This window comes from Theropithecus gelada, chromosome 1, assembly GCF_003255815.1.
Source record: "Theropithecus gelada isolate Dixy chromosome 1, Tgel_1.0, whole genome shotgun sequence".
Lineage (NCBI taxonomy): Eukaryota > Metazoa > Chordata > Mammalia > Primates > Cercopithecidae > Theropithecus > Theropithecus gelada.
The window spans coordinates 199968334-199984668 of NC_037668.1; the positions used below are offsets into that span (position 1 = coordinate 199968334).

Here is a 16335-nt window from a genome sequence, read left to right on the forward strand (position 1 = left end):
GATTCCAAGCTGGGCCCCAGAGAACATCCATGCTTATTTCTGTCCTAGGCCAGGCCCTCTCCCCGCTGTGTCCCTCGCTTGTCTTTATACCACCAGGGTAGTGTAGGTGAGAGCACCTAGGGCTCACAGATGTGTAGGTGTGGCTAAAAAGAGGGGCAAGATACAGGAAAGAAAGGTGGGGCTGAGCCTCTGTCCCCCAGGGCCCATTTCGTTGCCCCCCAACCTCCCACCACCTATATTCTTCTTCTCCTTGCAGGCTCCCCTGGCCACACTGGCTCTACATCCATGAGCCCGTCAGCAGCTTTGTCCACAGGGAAGCCAATGGACAGCCACCCCAGCTACACGGACACCCCAGTGAGTGCCCCACGGACTCTGAGTGCAGTGGGGACCCCCCTCAATGCCCTGGGCTCTCCGTATCGAGTCATCACCTCTGCCATGGGCCCACCCTCAGGAGCACTGGCAGCACCTCCAGGAATCAACCTGGTTGCCCCACCCAGCTCTCAGGTAGGTGTTCTTCCTCTCCAAGGCCTTTCCAGCCATCTTACATGGTCTCACCCAGGCTGCTCCTGGAGCAGAACCAGCACTCAGCAGGTGCATAATGTGTGCTTGGCGAAGGGGTTGGATGGTCTCTGCAGACGTCCTTCAGGCAGGGCCTTCATTGCATGTGTCCTCAGGCTGAGCGGTCCTGAAGAACTGACAACTCCTCATGGTCCAGGGGACTGTGACCAAAAGGGAGCCTGCTTTGTGGTTTTAGTAGTTCAGCCCTGGCTGTGATTTCAACATCTCTCAGGGTTGTTTGTGTCATCAGCAGAGTGGACCTCTTTCATTCTTCTCAATTCAATCATGAGCACTTATTGAGTCACTGAAGTGCCATGTGCTCTTGTTAAAGGCAATGCAGAAATGATCAGGATATGGCCATTGCTTTTCAGGAGCTTACAACAGAGAGGAGAAATAGACAGGTATGGCAATGGATAAATTGAGAACAAGGCAGACTGCATTACATGCTGTCTCTGAGACTATGGGAACTCGGGAAGGAAACTTTACCTTAATTTCGAGTACCTTCTGCTATGATGGAGGAGAAGAGGTATTTGCACGGTACATGGTAGGTTGCTACTCTGCAGAGCCTATAGGATGAGCAGATGTCTTTACTTCCTTCTAGCAATACCACACTAAGGTCATCATCCTTCCCCTCTTGTAATGGTTGGCTCTTGCTGCAATAATGCTGCATAACAAAAAATTCCCCAAACACTTATCTTCTCACTCATATGTCTACCTTAGACTAGGACAGATGGCTCTGCTTCAGATGGTGAGTGAGTGGGCTCAGCTATAGCCCACTCAGGTTTCAGTAGGAGCAGCAGCTACCTGGGGCATGCTTTTCTCATGGTGTGTCATAGAAATGTGAAAGTCCAAACCCAACCCAGAAAGCACAGTGAAGTCTCTGCTCAAATCGTGCCCACTGATATTCCATCAGCGTAAGAAAACCAAATGACTGATTCAGGCCAGGGGCGGTGGCTCATGCCTGTAATTCCAGCACTTTGAGAGGCCGAGGTGGGTGGATCACGAGGTCAGGAGGTCAAGACCATCCTGGCTAATAAAGTGAAACCGTGTCTCTTCTAAAAATACAAAAAATTAGCCGGGCATGGTGGCAGACGCCTGTAATCCCAGCTACTCAGGAGGCTGAGGCAGGGGAATAGCTTGAACCTGGGAGGCGGAGGTTGCAGTGAGCCGAGATCGTGCCACTGCACCACTGCACTTCAGCCTGGGCAACAGAGTGAGACTCCATTTCAAAAGAACAAAACCAAGCAAAACAAAATATGACAGATTCCAACATTGATGGGACAAGGAAGAAGGCTGTGTCTATGCTACTGGGAGGTACTGCAGAGACACGATGCAAAGAATATGAAGAATGAAAAGGAGTGAAGTATTAAGAACAATAATCCCATCTGCCATACCTTCTTCTCTCCCTGTATAATAGCCAGGGTTCCTGCTGCCCCAACTACCAGCACACCTAGAGGCAGAACTGGCAGGTCCTTTACGTGTCAACTTGACTGTGCCATAGGATGCCCTCATATTTGGTTAAACATTGTTCTGGGTGTTTCTGAGAGGGTGCTTTTGGATGAGATGAACATTTAAATAGGTAGACTGAGTAAAGGAGTTTGCCTTCTCTAATGTGAGTGGGCATCATCCAATTAGTTGAAGATCTGAATAGAACAAAAAAGCTCACCCTCCTCTGAGTAAGAGAGAACTTTCCTGCCTATGACCTTTGAACTGTGACATCATTTTTTTCCTGTCTCTGAACTTGAACTGAAGCATTTGCTCTTCCTGGGTCTCCAGCCTGCTGGCCTTTGGAGTGTGCCATGAGCTTTTTTGGGTCTCCAGCTTGCTGACTCACCCTGTGGATCTTGGGACTTATCAGCCTCCAAAATCATGTGAGACAATTGCTTATAATGAAATTTAAAATACATACACACACACACACACACACACACGCCTCCTATAGATTCTGTTTCTTTGGAGATCACTGACTAACGCAGTCCCAAAGCCTCCTTCGAATATGGTTTTGAAGAGGAGGCAGGGCTCCTTTTATGTCAGCATTTTCTGCTACTCCAGAGAGAACTTCAGTAACCACGCCTGGAGTCTCCTCTGAGACACCTCATATTCTAGGCGTCTGAAAGCAAATTCTTGTGGAGTTATAGCATACAGCCAGTAAGGACTTTAAAAATGTATTGCTCCATGGATGAGATAATTAGGAAACTGCCTTAGAGATAGGCTAGTGTAGGGATTCCAGGAGCTGGGGCCAGTCAGGTAACACAGGAGGTGAGTGAATGAGGGGTGTGTAAGTCAATGGGGCGGGTGTGGACTGTGGAGAACTGCCCTGCTCCCTCAAAGCTGTTCAAATTCAAAGACTTTTAATGCATTCTTCAGGCCAAATAAACTATGTTCTTGGGTCTAATTTGGCCAGTCATCTTCACCCCAGTTTCTAATCTTATGGTTCTCACCTTTAGGACATTTTTCAGAGTACACATTTCTCCCTCATCCCATATTTTGGCCCTTGTGCAGGTAACAAAAGCCCCACAGGGATCCTAACTGCCCCACCCCTGCTCAAATGAGGATCACTCATTCTGTCCAAACCCTTTATTCCACAAATGAAGTAGCAAGACTTGGGGAGCCCAAGTGACTTGTCCAGCCTCACACAGCCAGTCAAAAACAGAGCCAAAATGAGAACCTGTCCCCTGGCCTGCAACCCTGTGTTCACGATCCTGCATTTTCCTAATGCTGTGATATATGCTGACTTGCACAGTGACCCCAAGATCTTCCTGTTGGCTGCCAAGGATTAAAAGATGGATAATCAGTGCTCCCGGGGAATCTTGTGGGAGAGGTGGCCACATTATGCAGATCCATTGCACTTCGGTGCTGCCTGTGTGCTGTCATAGACGCAGGGGCAGACCTGAAGGGAGCAAAGAGAAGGACCTATAAACTGCTCAATATATATTCCTTGACCCCAGTGAGAGTATAAAACTGCTCGGAGGAGTGGGGATGAAGAAGCAGTGGGGGTTTACATGTATTTATACCACCCATAGCCACTGTAATCAGCAGGGCCATTGATACCCTATGCTTCATAATGTATGAGGTTTGTTTATTCCCTTTCTTTCCTGTGAACAGAGTCCAGGAAGGCGAGTAAAATCTGGTAGTTAGAGACAGAAAGTACATTGAAGTTTTGGGATGAAAGTACAGTTTTGCAAAGGGCATTGACATTCATCCCAATAACTATTTATGTGGACCTACTGTGCATCAGGTACTAATTGATATTGTCCTAGGTTTTAGGGATAAGCATGGAATAAGGTGGCCAAGGTCTTTACTCTCATGGCAATTACAAAATAGCAGGCAGGACACACAAAATCCTAAGGAATAAACAAGATAGTTTCAAATAAAAATCATAATATCTAAAAAGAAATAAAATAGGGTGAGGTGGTAGACAGATCCTGTGGGTAGGAACTGGGCAAGGCACCATCCCTCTGAGGCCACTTTTAGCCACCACACTCAAGTTTGATTGAGCCAAACCTGGCCAGTCAATTCATCTTCAGAGCTGTGTGAGTAGCAGGGCTGCTATTCCTGGACCATATGTCTGTACAGAGGGATTGGGGTTGAAAGGTCAGATGGAAGCTTTGGTCCTGGCCAACTGGGCTGTGTGCAGAGGCCAAGGCCAAGTTTGGCTGTGGGGAGCTATATTAAGCTTGCCAAGTGCCGGGGAATCTCAGCAGCCTGAGACCCTGAGCAGTGTTCTGGGCTTGGACTCTGGAACCACACTGCAGCAAAGCTTTGCCCAGTTAACGAGATGACACTGGACAAAAGGCCTTGGTGTTAGCTACAGTGAGCTGGACTCTGGATTGTCTGGGTAGATTATTCCTATGCATCCTGCCTTCCTCACCCAGGACTGGTCTGAGAGGGATTCATGATGGAAGCATGTTTGTTCTGTGACCTGGGTCTCGCGTAAGTACGATTTGGGGGTGCAGGGAGGAGGAACTGTCTAGGGGTGGGAGCAGAAGGCAGGGCCAGTGTCCTACTCTGTGCTCTGTCATTTCGTTGTTTGTGCTTCTCTTTTTGCAGTTGTTGGATTTTTGAGCTTAAGGAGTAAAGAGATCGGAACTGGTACGATGAAGGCAGAAATTGTGTAATCTTTTGCAAACCACTTTAACTTGTTTCTGTTTCAGTTTCCTTTTCTTTATCGTGGAGTGACAAATACTTGCCCTGATTACCCTACAGGGATCTTTTTAGGCTTGTCAAAGAAGATGTGGATTTAAAAATCACTTCTCCACATGTGCAGTGCTCTATAGCCGTAAGTTGGTATTATTAGGATTATTCCCAGGTGATAGTATTATATACTTAGGTCATTCAGGTGTCCGGTGTTTCTGAAAGGTTGTAGAGAAGTTCATTTCAACAAGCATTTATTGAAGCAGGCCCAGTACTGGGCATTGGAGATACCAAAAATGTGTATGAGATTCAATCCCTGCCCTGGGGAGCATCTAAGTGGAGTGAAGCAATTTCTAAAGACATCAATATATAATTGGGAAGATATTGATGTACTTTTTAGATAATGTGATATAGGAAACATTTTTCTGAGTGTGTTTGCGTGCGTGTGTGTATGTGTTTGATACTGCATCTTTGTCAGCATGATGTCTGCTGGCTGGACTCCAGAACGGGCCTCACAGATCTTTGCGATACTCCTGTCTTTTTCTCCCTTCCTGAACTCTGCAGCCTGACCTGGGCTCTATCACTGCTAATTTCTGCTTAGGTATTCATTGATAACTGAATTATTATCCTCTTAAGTCTGTTTGCATTTTTATAGAAAATAAATAAAAATTGCAAATGTTAGAGCTGGAATAGACCTTAAAGTTCATCTCATCTGATGATTTAAAAAAATTAAGTCATCAAGTCTTCTTCGGATGAAAGCATATTTGGAAGCCCAATATACACATAAGATAAAAACAGATCTGGTTGAGCCAGGGACAAAAGACTTGAAGCCCCCCAGCGACACACACACTTACCTAGAAATGGGGAAATAGAGTCTTTGCTAAGTGAAGTGACCTGATTAGGAAGCGGCAGGTTTAGACCAAACCCATGTTGGAGGTTCAGGCTTATTACTCCTCATGATGAAGGCCCTAACTAAATTAAGGCTGTGCGACTATAAGGGTTCTGCTCCCTGTAACAGGAGCGCCTGCCTGCAGCCTAACCTTTGGTGGAAGGATTTGGGCTGAACACAGCTCAGAAATGCAGGACTCAATGTTCAAGGATGGCTCCAGAAGCATGCAGAATGAATTGGTTCCTGGCTGAGTCTGCAAAAGGGAAGACAATCCGGCAGACAAGTATGTTTCTTTTCTGTTCTCAGGGAGCAGCCGGCTTGCGTGCAGGAGCAGATAGGAGTTGCCTGGTGAATCCCAGCTCTAAAGTGCTTATTTCAATAGACTGTTTCTAATGGAACAAGACAGCCGGGATTGGGGGACTTGGGGACCAGGCAGCTAATGGGTTTATGCTCTGATGGCTGCCTTTGATCTCATCTGCCATTGCTCTGAGCCCAAAACAAACCCCAAGCCAGCCAGAGAGATGGGCAGAGAAAATATCAACCCACCTGTCTCACTGCCCCTCCTGCCACTATCCACTCATGAAGAAGAGGAGTGTTGGAGAGGGACTGCTGGCTCAGACTGGGGAGAAAGTGCCCCAAAGCAAGTCTGCTCCTTCAGGGGCTCCTGGCCAAGGAGGTGGGGAAGGAAGCTGCTAGGGAAGGTGAGGATTGAGGATTGCCTGTCACCCAAGGCAGACAATGTGGTGAATGGGGAATGATGATCTAGGATCCAGGATCCTGGGGTTCTGGCTCCAAGCAGTCAGACCTGGTAAGGTACCTAACCTGGTATCTGGGCAGGTGCAATAGCCTCGGATGTCTCCTTCAATCTTTCCTCATGCTCTACCTCTTTTACTATATTATTGAGATAGTTTCATGTAATTATTTCTCTGCTCCAACCCTCTAGTGGCTGCTTATTGCTTCCCAAACTAAATCCATTCTCCTAGCCAGACAATTCAGCTTCTAGGCTCTGTCACAGCCCACTTCTCAGCATTATCTCCCATCCATCCACTGGACATGTTTGCTCCACAAACACCTGGGATTCCCTCTAGGCCGCTGCTCTCAAAGCCTTCTGCCCATCACTAGCCCATCCAAATCCTATCCATTCTTGAAGGCTGTCACATCCCAGCTCAAATGCCACTTCCTTCATAAAGCCTTCCCTGATCTCAACAGCGTGTGATCGTTCCTTCCTAAATGATCCAAACTGACTTTTAATCTCATTAATGGCCAGTTCCTTGAGGCAGTGCCTGCATCTCACTCCCTTTTGGATCTCCATATTGTTCCTGAATAAACAAATGAATAAACCCACTTTAAGGCTCATGTGCTTATCTGTAAATAGGAAGACCTCTTAGGGTTGTTGTGAGGATTAACATAATCAGCAGTGAGCAAGCTTTCCACAGATGGTAGCAATGGCAATCATTACGCTCTGTGGTTGCTGTAGGCTGATGGTTATGGAACTGGCCCTGCTGGAGTTGGGGGTAGGAGGAGAAGGAAGGGTGAGGTCCCCTTGAGCCTCAGGTGATAGATCTTCCTTATTCCCATGACTTTTCTTGTCCATCTGAGGACTTGGGGACAGAGCCATGGTCAGCTAGAGGGCTCTCTCTGTGGGCTCATCTGACCTAAAGTTCTTCCATTTCATGAGTCAGATCCAAGTGCTAATCTCTGTTTCTTTGAGGCACTTGAGGAAAGTTATTGCCTAGAAGTCATGCTACAGCAGTGATTCTTAACCCTGGATGCACATTAATGTCATCTGGTGAAATTAAGAAATGCCAGAGCCGGCCAGGTGTGGTGGCTCTCCCCTGTAATCCCAGCAATTTGGGAGGCCAAGGCGGGCAGGTTGCCTGAGGTCAGGAGTTCGAGACCAGTCTGGCCAACATGGTGAAACCCTGTCTCTACTAAAAATACAAAAAAAATTAGCCAGGTGTGGTGGCACGCACCTGTAATCCCAGCTACTTGGGAGGCTGAGGCAGAGGAATTGCTTGAACCAGGGAGGTGGAGTTTGCAGTGAGCCGAGATGGCGCCACTGCACTCCAGCCTGGGCAACAGAGCGAAACTCCGTCTCAAAAAAAGGAAAAAGAAAAAAAAAAAAAAAGAAAAGAAAAGAAAGAAAGAAATGCCAGAGGCAAGGCCCTACCTCTCAGACTCATGGAATCAGAATCTCAAGACATGGGGTCCATGTTTTTTTCAAAGCCCCCAGGATTGAGAACCTCCACGTTTTTTCCCAAAGCCCCCAGGATTGAAAACAAGTGTGCTACATGAAAACAAAGCAAAATGCTGGTTACAAGCTCCACATGTCTTCTCATAGCCTTGTATAAAAAAAAGGGGCGGTGCAAGAAGAGAGAGAATTCTTCTATCACTTATGTGTTGTCATTTATTGTGCAAATTAAGTTTAAAAAATTAATAGTGATGTTGATTTCAAAACAAAGCACCAAAGGCTGTGTCTTTTATTTTTTGTATCCCTCATAACGTTAACTGAGAGCCTCTGTTTGCCTCCTGCGCTCACTAAATATTTGCTTAGTGAATTGAAAAAGCTAGTGAATTTAGAAGGAACCTAGCTTAGGCTCTATTGTAGTTTCTGTTTTATTGAACCTTTTTTCTGTCCCAAAGGCCTTGAATAGAGAGGAAAATCGTACTTTGATTCAGTTGGAGAATTATTGTCACTCTGGTTAGGCAATATGATTCAAAATTCAGACAAACTATGGAAAGTCAGTGGTTCCTAACCCCTAAACGTTTACCTCTATTGGACACTTACACACATGCATATCCTGCGCCACCTTCATTTGGACTTGCTTGTAAGTGTTCTTATTTTTTTGGTGCATGTTCTGACTCCTTGATGACATTGTACATTTTTGAGGAATGAGAGATATACCTTCTGGGTTTCTATCACTGATGGGATGACTGGCTCAAATTTATTCAACTTGCTTTCTTTGGTGAATACAAGACACTTAGCTGCAGTTTCTTAGGAATCTTCCCAAGAACACTGGGAGCTACAGGGATGGTGGTGGGGAACTGATATTCACTTAAAATAAGGGATGTATTTGAGTTAGCATCTTCAGTGTGCTTGCAGAGATGACCACTACACATGTCCTTTTTCATTTTACTGTGAACTCCTTCTGGGTGTGTATTTTTCTTTGCCTTTGTACTCCAGAGCCTGGCACAGTGTCTGGCATGCTGAGTGCCCAGGGAATGTCTGTTGATTGACTAATGAATGAATTTGCGTTCTTTTGCTTGGCTCTCTTAGAGTGTAAGTCTTTAGCCTGAGGGCCATAGCTCCTCTTGCAGCATGGCTGAATAGGCAGTCAATAGTTGATAAAAATTTAAAAATACACAGTTGACATTGTCCTGGGTGTGTAATTTGGCATGGATTTCTAGCTCAAATAAAACATATAAGTAAAATGAATGAAAGCAGAGAGACTCTAATGGAGATGTGTTGTGATTTTTGGTTTAGGTTTTGGCTTCTAGAAATAATTTTGTTCCTCCTATGGCACTTTTACCCCTCCCTTAAGTTCATCTCACAGATAGCCAGTTTCAAATACTCTGTACTTGGAAACTGTTTCTTGAAATAGAACTTGTTTTTTCTTGAGTGTGCCCTCGTTGCCTTAGGCCTTGGGGATTGAGTTTACTCTGGCTCTGTGCTTTACAGTATTTTTTTCTCTTGCAGCTAAATGTGGTCAACAGCGTCAGCAGTTCAGAAGACATCAAGCCCTTACCAGGGCTTCCCGGGATTGGAAACATGAACTACCCATCCACCAGCCCCGGATCTCTGGTTAAACACATCTGTGCCATCTGTGGAGACAGATCCTCAGGTACATGCAGAAGCAGACAGCCCCCGAAAAGTGCCACAGAAAAGGGGTTGCTCACTGCCTGCCTGGATACTTTGTACCCAATGAAAGGAAAATGGCCCTTTAGGATGGGCTAACTGGGGACCCGCCTTACCTTTCTGTCACTGGGTTCATAGGTTGCCGTTCTGATGAATTTAAAGTATGGCTTTAGTTTTTGAGGATGAGATTTACAGGAAGCATTTCAGAAACGCTTTTCTGGAGTCACACTATTACACATGTATCTGCGCGACAGAAGCTGTTGTGATTATCAAGTATTTCTGCCGGGTGTGGTGGCTCACACCTATAATCCCAGTGCTTTGGTGTAGTCCCAGCTACTTGGGAGGCTGAGGTGGGAGGATGGCTTGAGCCTGGGAAGTCAAGCCTGCAGTGAGCCGTGATCACGCTACTCCAGCCTGGGCCACAGAATGAGACCTCGTCTGAAAAAAAAAAAAAGAAAAGGTATTAAGAAAAATCCCTCCCAAATAAGCAATTGTAAAAATAATGTCCTAATGTAGAGGATTTGAACAAACTAGAAAACTCTAAAGAAAAAGTAAAAAAATTACCCATAATGTCCCCAAGAAAGATAAACCCTTTAATATTTTAGCATATCTCCTGCTATAACATTCTAGGTTTTCAATATGTTTTTATAGGCAGGAATAAATGTGTTTTCACCAACTTATCTTTGATTCTCTTCTCCTTTTCTCAGTTATTTCTTTCCTTGCTTCTTTCCTCTCCATTCTTCCTGCTCCATATTTCCCTCCCCACCAATTTTGAACACATCTGAATCTCTGATTTGATTATTTGAAGAATAATAAGAGGAGGAGGTTATTTTCTTTTCTATAGCTGTCCATGATGGCTAACTGAATATTTCCTTATCCTTTTAATGTCACCAAAGTCACTACAGAATGTCACTCCGTTGGAAGTTCCAGGCACCTAGAACTTACCTAGCTGAATGACTGATGTTTTCTTGCTCTCAGAAAATACTTCCCAAATCATGCAGACTTGGCCATTGCCATAACAGCATACCAGCCACAGTCCGACAGAGTATTTACTCTGCTATGCTTATTCTAGTTGAAAGTCTATGAGGTTCATTTAAATATTGAAAAGCCATGGGAGTGACTATGTCACACAGTTGAAAAATTGGTCCCATATTTCTCTAAGACAAATATTTCAGAGCTGAGAGCACTGGGTTTTCTGGGCCCAAGATAAAATCCCGTATTTATCATTGCTGTGAGTTCAGCATTGTGAAAAGCCAGCCTGTAGTATGGTCAACTAATGAGGCACAGATTGGCTTTTCTTCAGGCAGGCTATCTCTAACCATCATTTCATCTTAGAGTGGCTTCCTCTGAACTGTAAGCTCCTGAGGTGCTGGAAACCTAAGTAAAACAGAATTAGAAAGTCATGTCACTTCTGCAGCTCAGTGACATCACATTACATTCAAGAATCAGACATAAATATGTTTTGAATGATTTGTTTCCTTATATTTTTGAAGTTCCGTAATTTCAATCAATCAAGCATAATGCCTGGTGCATAGTATTGAGAAGACTTTTACCTAGAAAAAGGATTGTGATTGATTCATGATGCCTGTGTGAGGATGGGCTTGGTGGCCCTCCTGACACAAATTAGCTGTCCCTGCTTGGGGTAATTGAAAACCGCATGTGTGGAGTGGGTAATAAGGGCCGTAAAACGCATGTGAGGAGCAGGTAATAAGGGCAGTAAAATACGCAACAAATTAGTCTGGATTAAGCAAAATCATCTTTTTTTTTTTTTTTTTTTTTTTTTTTTTGGAGACAGGGTCTCGCTCTGTCACTCAGGCTGGAGTGCAGGGGCATGATCTTGGCTCACTGTAACCTCTGCCTCCCGGGTTGAAGTGATTCTCATACCTCAGGCTCTGGAGTAGCTGAGACCACAGGCATGCGCCACCATGCCAGGCTAATTTTTGTGTGTGTATATATATGTGTGTGTGTGTATATATCTGTATATATATATGTGTATATATATGTATATATATGTGTATATATATATGTGTATATATATGTATATACACACATACATACACACACACACACATATAAAAAAATATTTTTTTTTTTGGATAGAGACGAGGTTTTACCATGTTAGCCAGGCTGGTCTCAAAACTCCTGACCTCAAGTGATCTGCCCGTCTCGGCCTCCCAAAGTGCTGGGATTACAGGCATGAGCCACCATGCCTGGCTGCAAAATCAGCTTCTATCAGATCATTATGTCATAGCTTGGTTGTCACATGATGAAATAAAGATCAAATAGCAATTAATTTCCTCAACAGGCAATAGCACTTAAAAATTCATAACTCAATTCTGTTCATAGTTTATGGTAAAGGATAATAAATTTAAATGGGTTTCCTAAGAACTTGGGTCTCAATTATAGGAAATATTAGTTAAGCTGGGATTCTTTTCCTGCTAGGTAATATGTGACAAGCATATATATTTTTATTTATTATTTACACTAATATTTCGAATGGAAGCAGAACATTTGCTTAACTAAACCCAAGAGTTACCTTCATAAAATAAATGTAAAGAAAGCCTTAGCTTTAGGAATTTTCTAATAATTCTATCTGGAATTAGCAATGCAGAGGAAAGAGACAAGGAAAGGTGTATTTGCTCTGTCTGAGTTTAGTTCCTGTGATTAAGCCTGCATTCTCTGCTAGTTATTATTTGCTTTCTGTCCCAGTGCCCAAGTGATGTGCCTGTTTCTCTGGGGAAGAACCAAGAGGTTCTTTTGAATGAAAGATCCAAATAAACACAAGAACAATCTATGGAATGTTCTCTTCTTGTAACCAGGAAAGCACTATGGGGTGTACAGTTGTGAAGGCTGCAAAGGGTTCTTCAAGAGGACGATAAGGAAGGATCTCATCTACACGTGTCGGGATAATAAAGACTGCCTCATTGACAAGCGCCAGCGCAACCGCTGCCAGTACTGTCGCTATCAGAAGTGCCTTGTCATGGGCATGAAGAGGGAAGGTGAGACACATTCAATTCTAATACTCGTCTCTGGAGAGAGGCATTTCCTAGGGCAAGGGGACATTCAACCGTAATACACGAGAAGTCATGGTGCCCAATGTCATCCTAATTTCCCCTTCAAACTTCTTCCCCACAGGGCTCTCAAGAGAAGTCTGATTGGGGGTTAGGATAACTTTGGGTACCATGACTTCTCGTGTATTGCAATTGAATGTGCCTTGTCCTGGGAGATGTGTCTCTCCAGAGAAGAGAGGGCAAGAGGCGTCTTCCTCCTCCACTTTATCCATCCTCTTCTGGAGCCCAGATGGTGATCCCCAAACTGGACCATCTCCTTTTTTCTTCCAATAACCAGGCAGCAAGTCTCAGAGCCAAGGTTTCAGGGTCCTCATGCTCTGTTCTACCGATGGATCGTCAGACTGACCTTCAGGGTGGAGGTGATTTTTCTCCCTTAATCCTCGGTCTCTCTCTAGGGAAAACGGCAGGTTTGATTTCACTCACTGAGCTTTTTTTACCCGGGTCTTCTATCAATTCTTTGATATTGGTATATTCCATCATCTTTTGGCATTACTGGCATTACACAGGTTTGAGAGGCCTGGCCTTCCCATTCAGAGAGACCACCATTGTGTGTTGAAAACATCACATCTTTTAATTTTTAGTGTGGTTTAGCTGGGTATTCTAGTATCAGAGAAAAAACCTCAGAAGGTGCTTTCTGTTCCATTAGTAGATGGAAAAGTGTTTCCATTAAGTAGCACAGATAAATTGAAGTGGGCAGTTAATTAACTAGCGAGCTCAAGCAGGGACATGGGGATAGTGGTGAATTTAATAGATTTTAGCGTAAGAAGGTCCTGCCTCTCTTTAGGAAATAAGAACAAGGAGTTCAGTCAGTCAGGCCCAGCATGCTCCTCATTCTGGAGGAACTTCTTTTCTGTGAGGAGATGGCATCTTACTGAAAGGGTCAGTGAAGAGGGGTTCTTTGTGTCCTGCTAAAATGAATGTCACCCACAAGCAAACAAATTATTGGAATCTTAACATGTCAAAATGCTAGAGGTGGCCTTACAGGGTGACCTAATCAACTGTAACCATCCGCCAGATGAGAAAACAGGCTCAGAGAGGTGAACGGAGTTTTCTGAGGTGCCAAAGGCAGGCAACGAATTGACCCCAGGTCTCTGACTCTCAGATCGGTGCTAGTCTGTGTCTCCTTCCCTACCAGGTTGTGAAGGAACTGAGGACAGCCCTTGCCGTGACATCTAACGGCAACCTCAAAAGTGAGAGACCCAAATCTCAGCTCCTGATAATCTGCCTCACACCCCAGCCTGTTCCTCACACAGTCTTCCCCTTTCAGGAAATGGCCACTTATTTTCCAGTTGCTCAGAACAAAAACCATGGACTCCCCTCTTTTTTTCACACACCACATGTAGTGGGTGAGGAAATCTTGTCTCTTCCTCAAAATATGTCCAGAATCTTTCCATGTCTCACTACTTTTACCACTAAACCCTCAATCCAAGCTACCCATATCTTTTGCAGTGATCTACATAGCACCCTAAGACATCTCCCTCTTTCCACCTTCTACAGTCTCTTCTTAGCACAGTAACCAGAGCGAGGCTTTGAACAAGTAGATTGGGTCAAGGTATTCCTTCACCAAAATCCTCCAGTGTCTTTCCTTCTCACCCAGACAAAAAGGCAAAAATCTCTGTCACGACTTAAGGTTGTACATGGTCTGGATGCCTTGTTGTCTCCCAGCCTCAGCTATCCTGGTCTTTTTGGTGGTCCTCAAATATTCCAGAGATGTGCCCACCTCAGGGCCTTTGCACTTGCTGTCTGTCTAGAATGATTTTTTTTTTTTTTCAAGTATCTGCATGGCTCACTTCTTCTCATCCTTTGGATCTTTACTCAATTCTCACTTTCTTGGTAAAGCCTTGCCTGGCTATACCATCTAAAATTGCACCAGCCACCGCCAACCCTTCCTTGTCTCTTTTACACAGCACTTATCACTAACACTTGTACTTATCTTGTTTACTGTCTGTATCCATGAAGGTGGGGGCTTTGTCTGATTTTTTCTCCCCCGCTGCTTTATCACCAGTGATTAATACACTGTAGCCATTTAATAAATTGTTGAATGAACAGTTTAAACTGAATGCTGAAATCAGAAGTTTTAGAAGTGCAGGAGCTCCTAAAAATGACTCATTCATTTATTCATTGAGTATTAGCTGAGTGCCTACTCTGTGCTTACGTCATACTTGCTGTGGCAGTGGGATCAATGATGTTACAGAACATCTTTTTTCCACCAAGATAGAATTGATACTTCTTGGAGCTTCCCCCACCATGATTATCAAAATGAAACTAATGACTATAAGTATTTCTCCCATTAACAAGAGCCCAGTGGCTGCAGGGTCATTTTTTCCTCCTAAAACACTTGAGATAAGTTTCCAGTTGACTTGGAAAAATAAGTTTTCATCAAGCACATGATATTGAATTAAAAGAAAGTGAATGGTCTCAGTCAGAGAAACCATCATTTCTATTTCTCTAGAGTTAGTCTAATCCATTTCTGGAAACGCAGGCTGAATATCTCCAGCTCAGTTAGGGACCGAGTGGTCACTAGGTGAAATGTTGGGAAATGTGGTTTGTTAACTGTTTTTTAAAAAGGAAGGAAAACAGGGACATGTGAACTGTAAGAGACTGGGCACTCCTTCTTGTATGGCTTGGGTACTTTAATAGAAAATTGGACCCAGTTTTTGCTTCTGCATTTTTTAAAAGACCGTGGAGAAACAGAAAGAATAGTGAAAAGCTGAGTAGTAAAAATTAGGAGAGGGAAATGAGCTGTTAGGGAACTTTCTAAAGAGATTGGCACCATTTACCCTGACAAAGAGAAGGCAAAGAGGTGAATTAGTTCCTCCTCTTGCTATATAAGGGGCCACATTCCAAAGGCTACTGGATAGCCTGTCCTTCACCGCCATCATTTCTGGTCTTGATTTATAGAATTTGGGGTTCCGTTTGGACACTTTCTTGAGGACAAGGATAATAACATCCTGGAGCAGATAACAGAGAGACCATGGAAATCACACAGATAAAGAGACGGAATTGGGGTGGGCACAGAGTTTACCTGCCTGGGACCAGGGGCCAGGACCTGTTGCCCTTTTAGGATACATAATGTTAAAGCCAGACTGGACATTTTCTATTCTCTAATGTAACACGTCCATTTCCTGAAGGACAAATCAGAGGTTCGGAGAGCCTAGGGACTCGCACAAGCTCACACAGCAAGCACATGGCAGACCCTGTATAGGACTGGGACCCTCTGATTCGTGCGCCACCTCAGGAATTCTGGAATGTCTATTTCCATGATTTCTCATCATATACATGTAGTTTTAAGACTGGAGAATGGATTACCTTTGAGGCTGTTCGTGGGCAGCATTGGCATCCTTGTGAGCCCTGTGTGGTCTTTATTACTAGACCTAGCCCAGTACTTTGGTGGCAGTATTGAGAGGTTAGAGATGGGCCCAGGAGGAGCCATGTGCTGGTTCCACCATGGCCTACCACATGCCCTCAGATATGTTACCAGTTTCTCTGTGGCTCGTAATATGTCAGAGGGTTATTGTGAGGATTAAATGAAATTTAATCTATTTAAAATGTTGAGCACAATTCCTGACACAGAGAAAGAGCTTCATAAATGTTGGCTATTGTAATGAGTGCAAAATAAACACATGTTGGATGAATGGTTAAAATCCTTTCCTAAGGCAGGAGTTTGGTTCTATTTTTGATCATCCAGGGTTCCCTGGATGTACCCTGATGTGTGTCGTAATAGTAGCTCAGAATGTCTGACATGTAGAAGCTACATCCCAATAACAATATATGACTCCTCATTTATGACAGGAAGATTTAAAGCACAAAGAGGAAAAGTGAACAGC

At 44.2% G+C, this 16335-nt stretch overlaps 1 protein-coding gene across 2 annotated transcripts in view; it reads left to right on the top strand.

Annotated features, from left to right (window-relative positions):
• Window positions 1-16335, top strand: part of RXRG (retinoid X receptor gamma) — a 44817-nt gene that overhangs the window by 16173 nt on the left and 12309 nt on the right. Inside the window, exons 2-5 of one of the 2 annotated variants that reach the window (XM_025392909.1) lie at window positions 257-504; window positions 4434-4491; window positions 9279-9423; window positions 12257-12436. In XM_025392909.1, coding sequence (XP_025248694.1) covers window positions 9351-9423; window positions 12257-12436 — 253 coding nt within the window. In that variant the 5' untranslated portion in view covers window positions 257-504; window positions 4434-4491; window positions 9279-9350. The remainder of the gene's footprint in view (window positions 1-256; window positions 505-4433; window positions 4492-9278; window positions 9424-12256; window positions 12437-16335) is intronic. The other variant, XM_025392902.1, reaches the window with a different exon arrangement.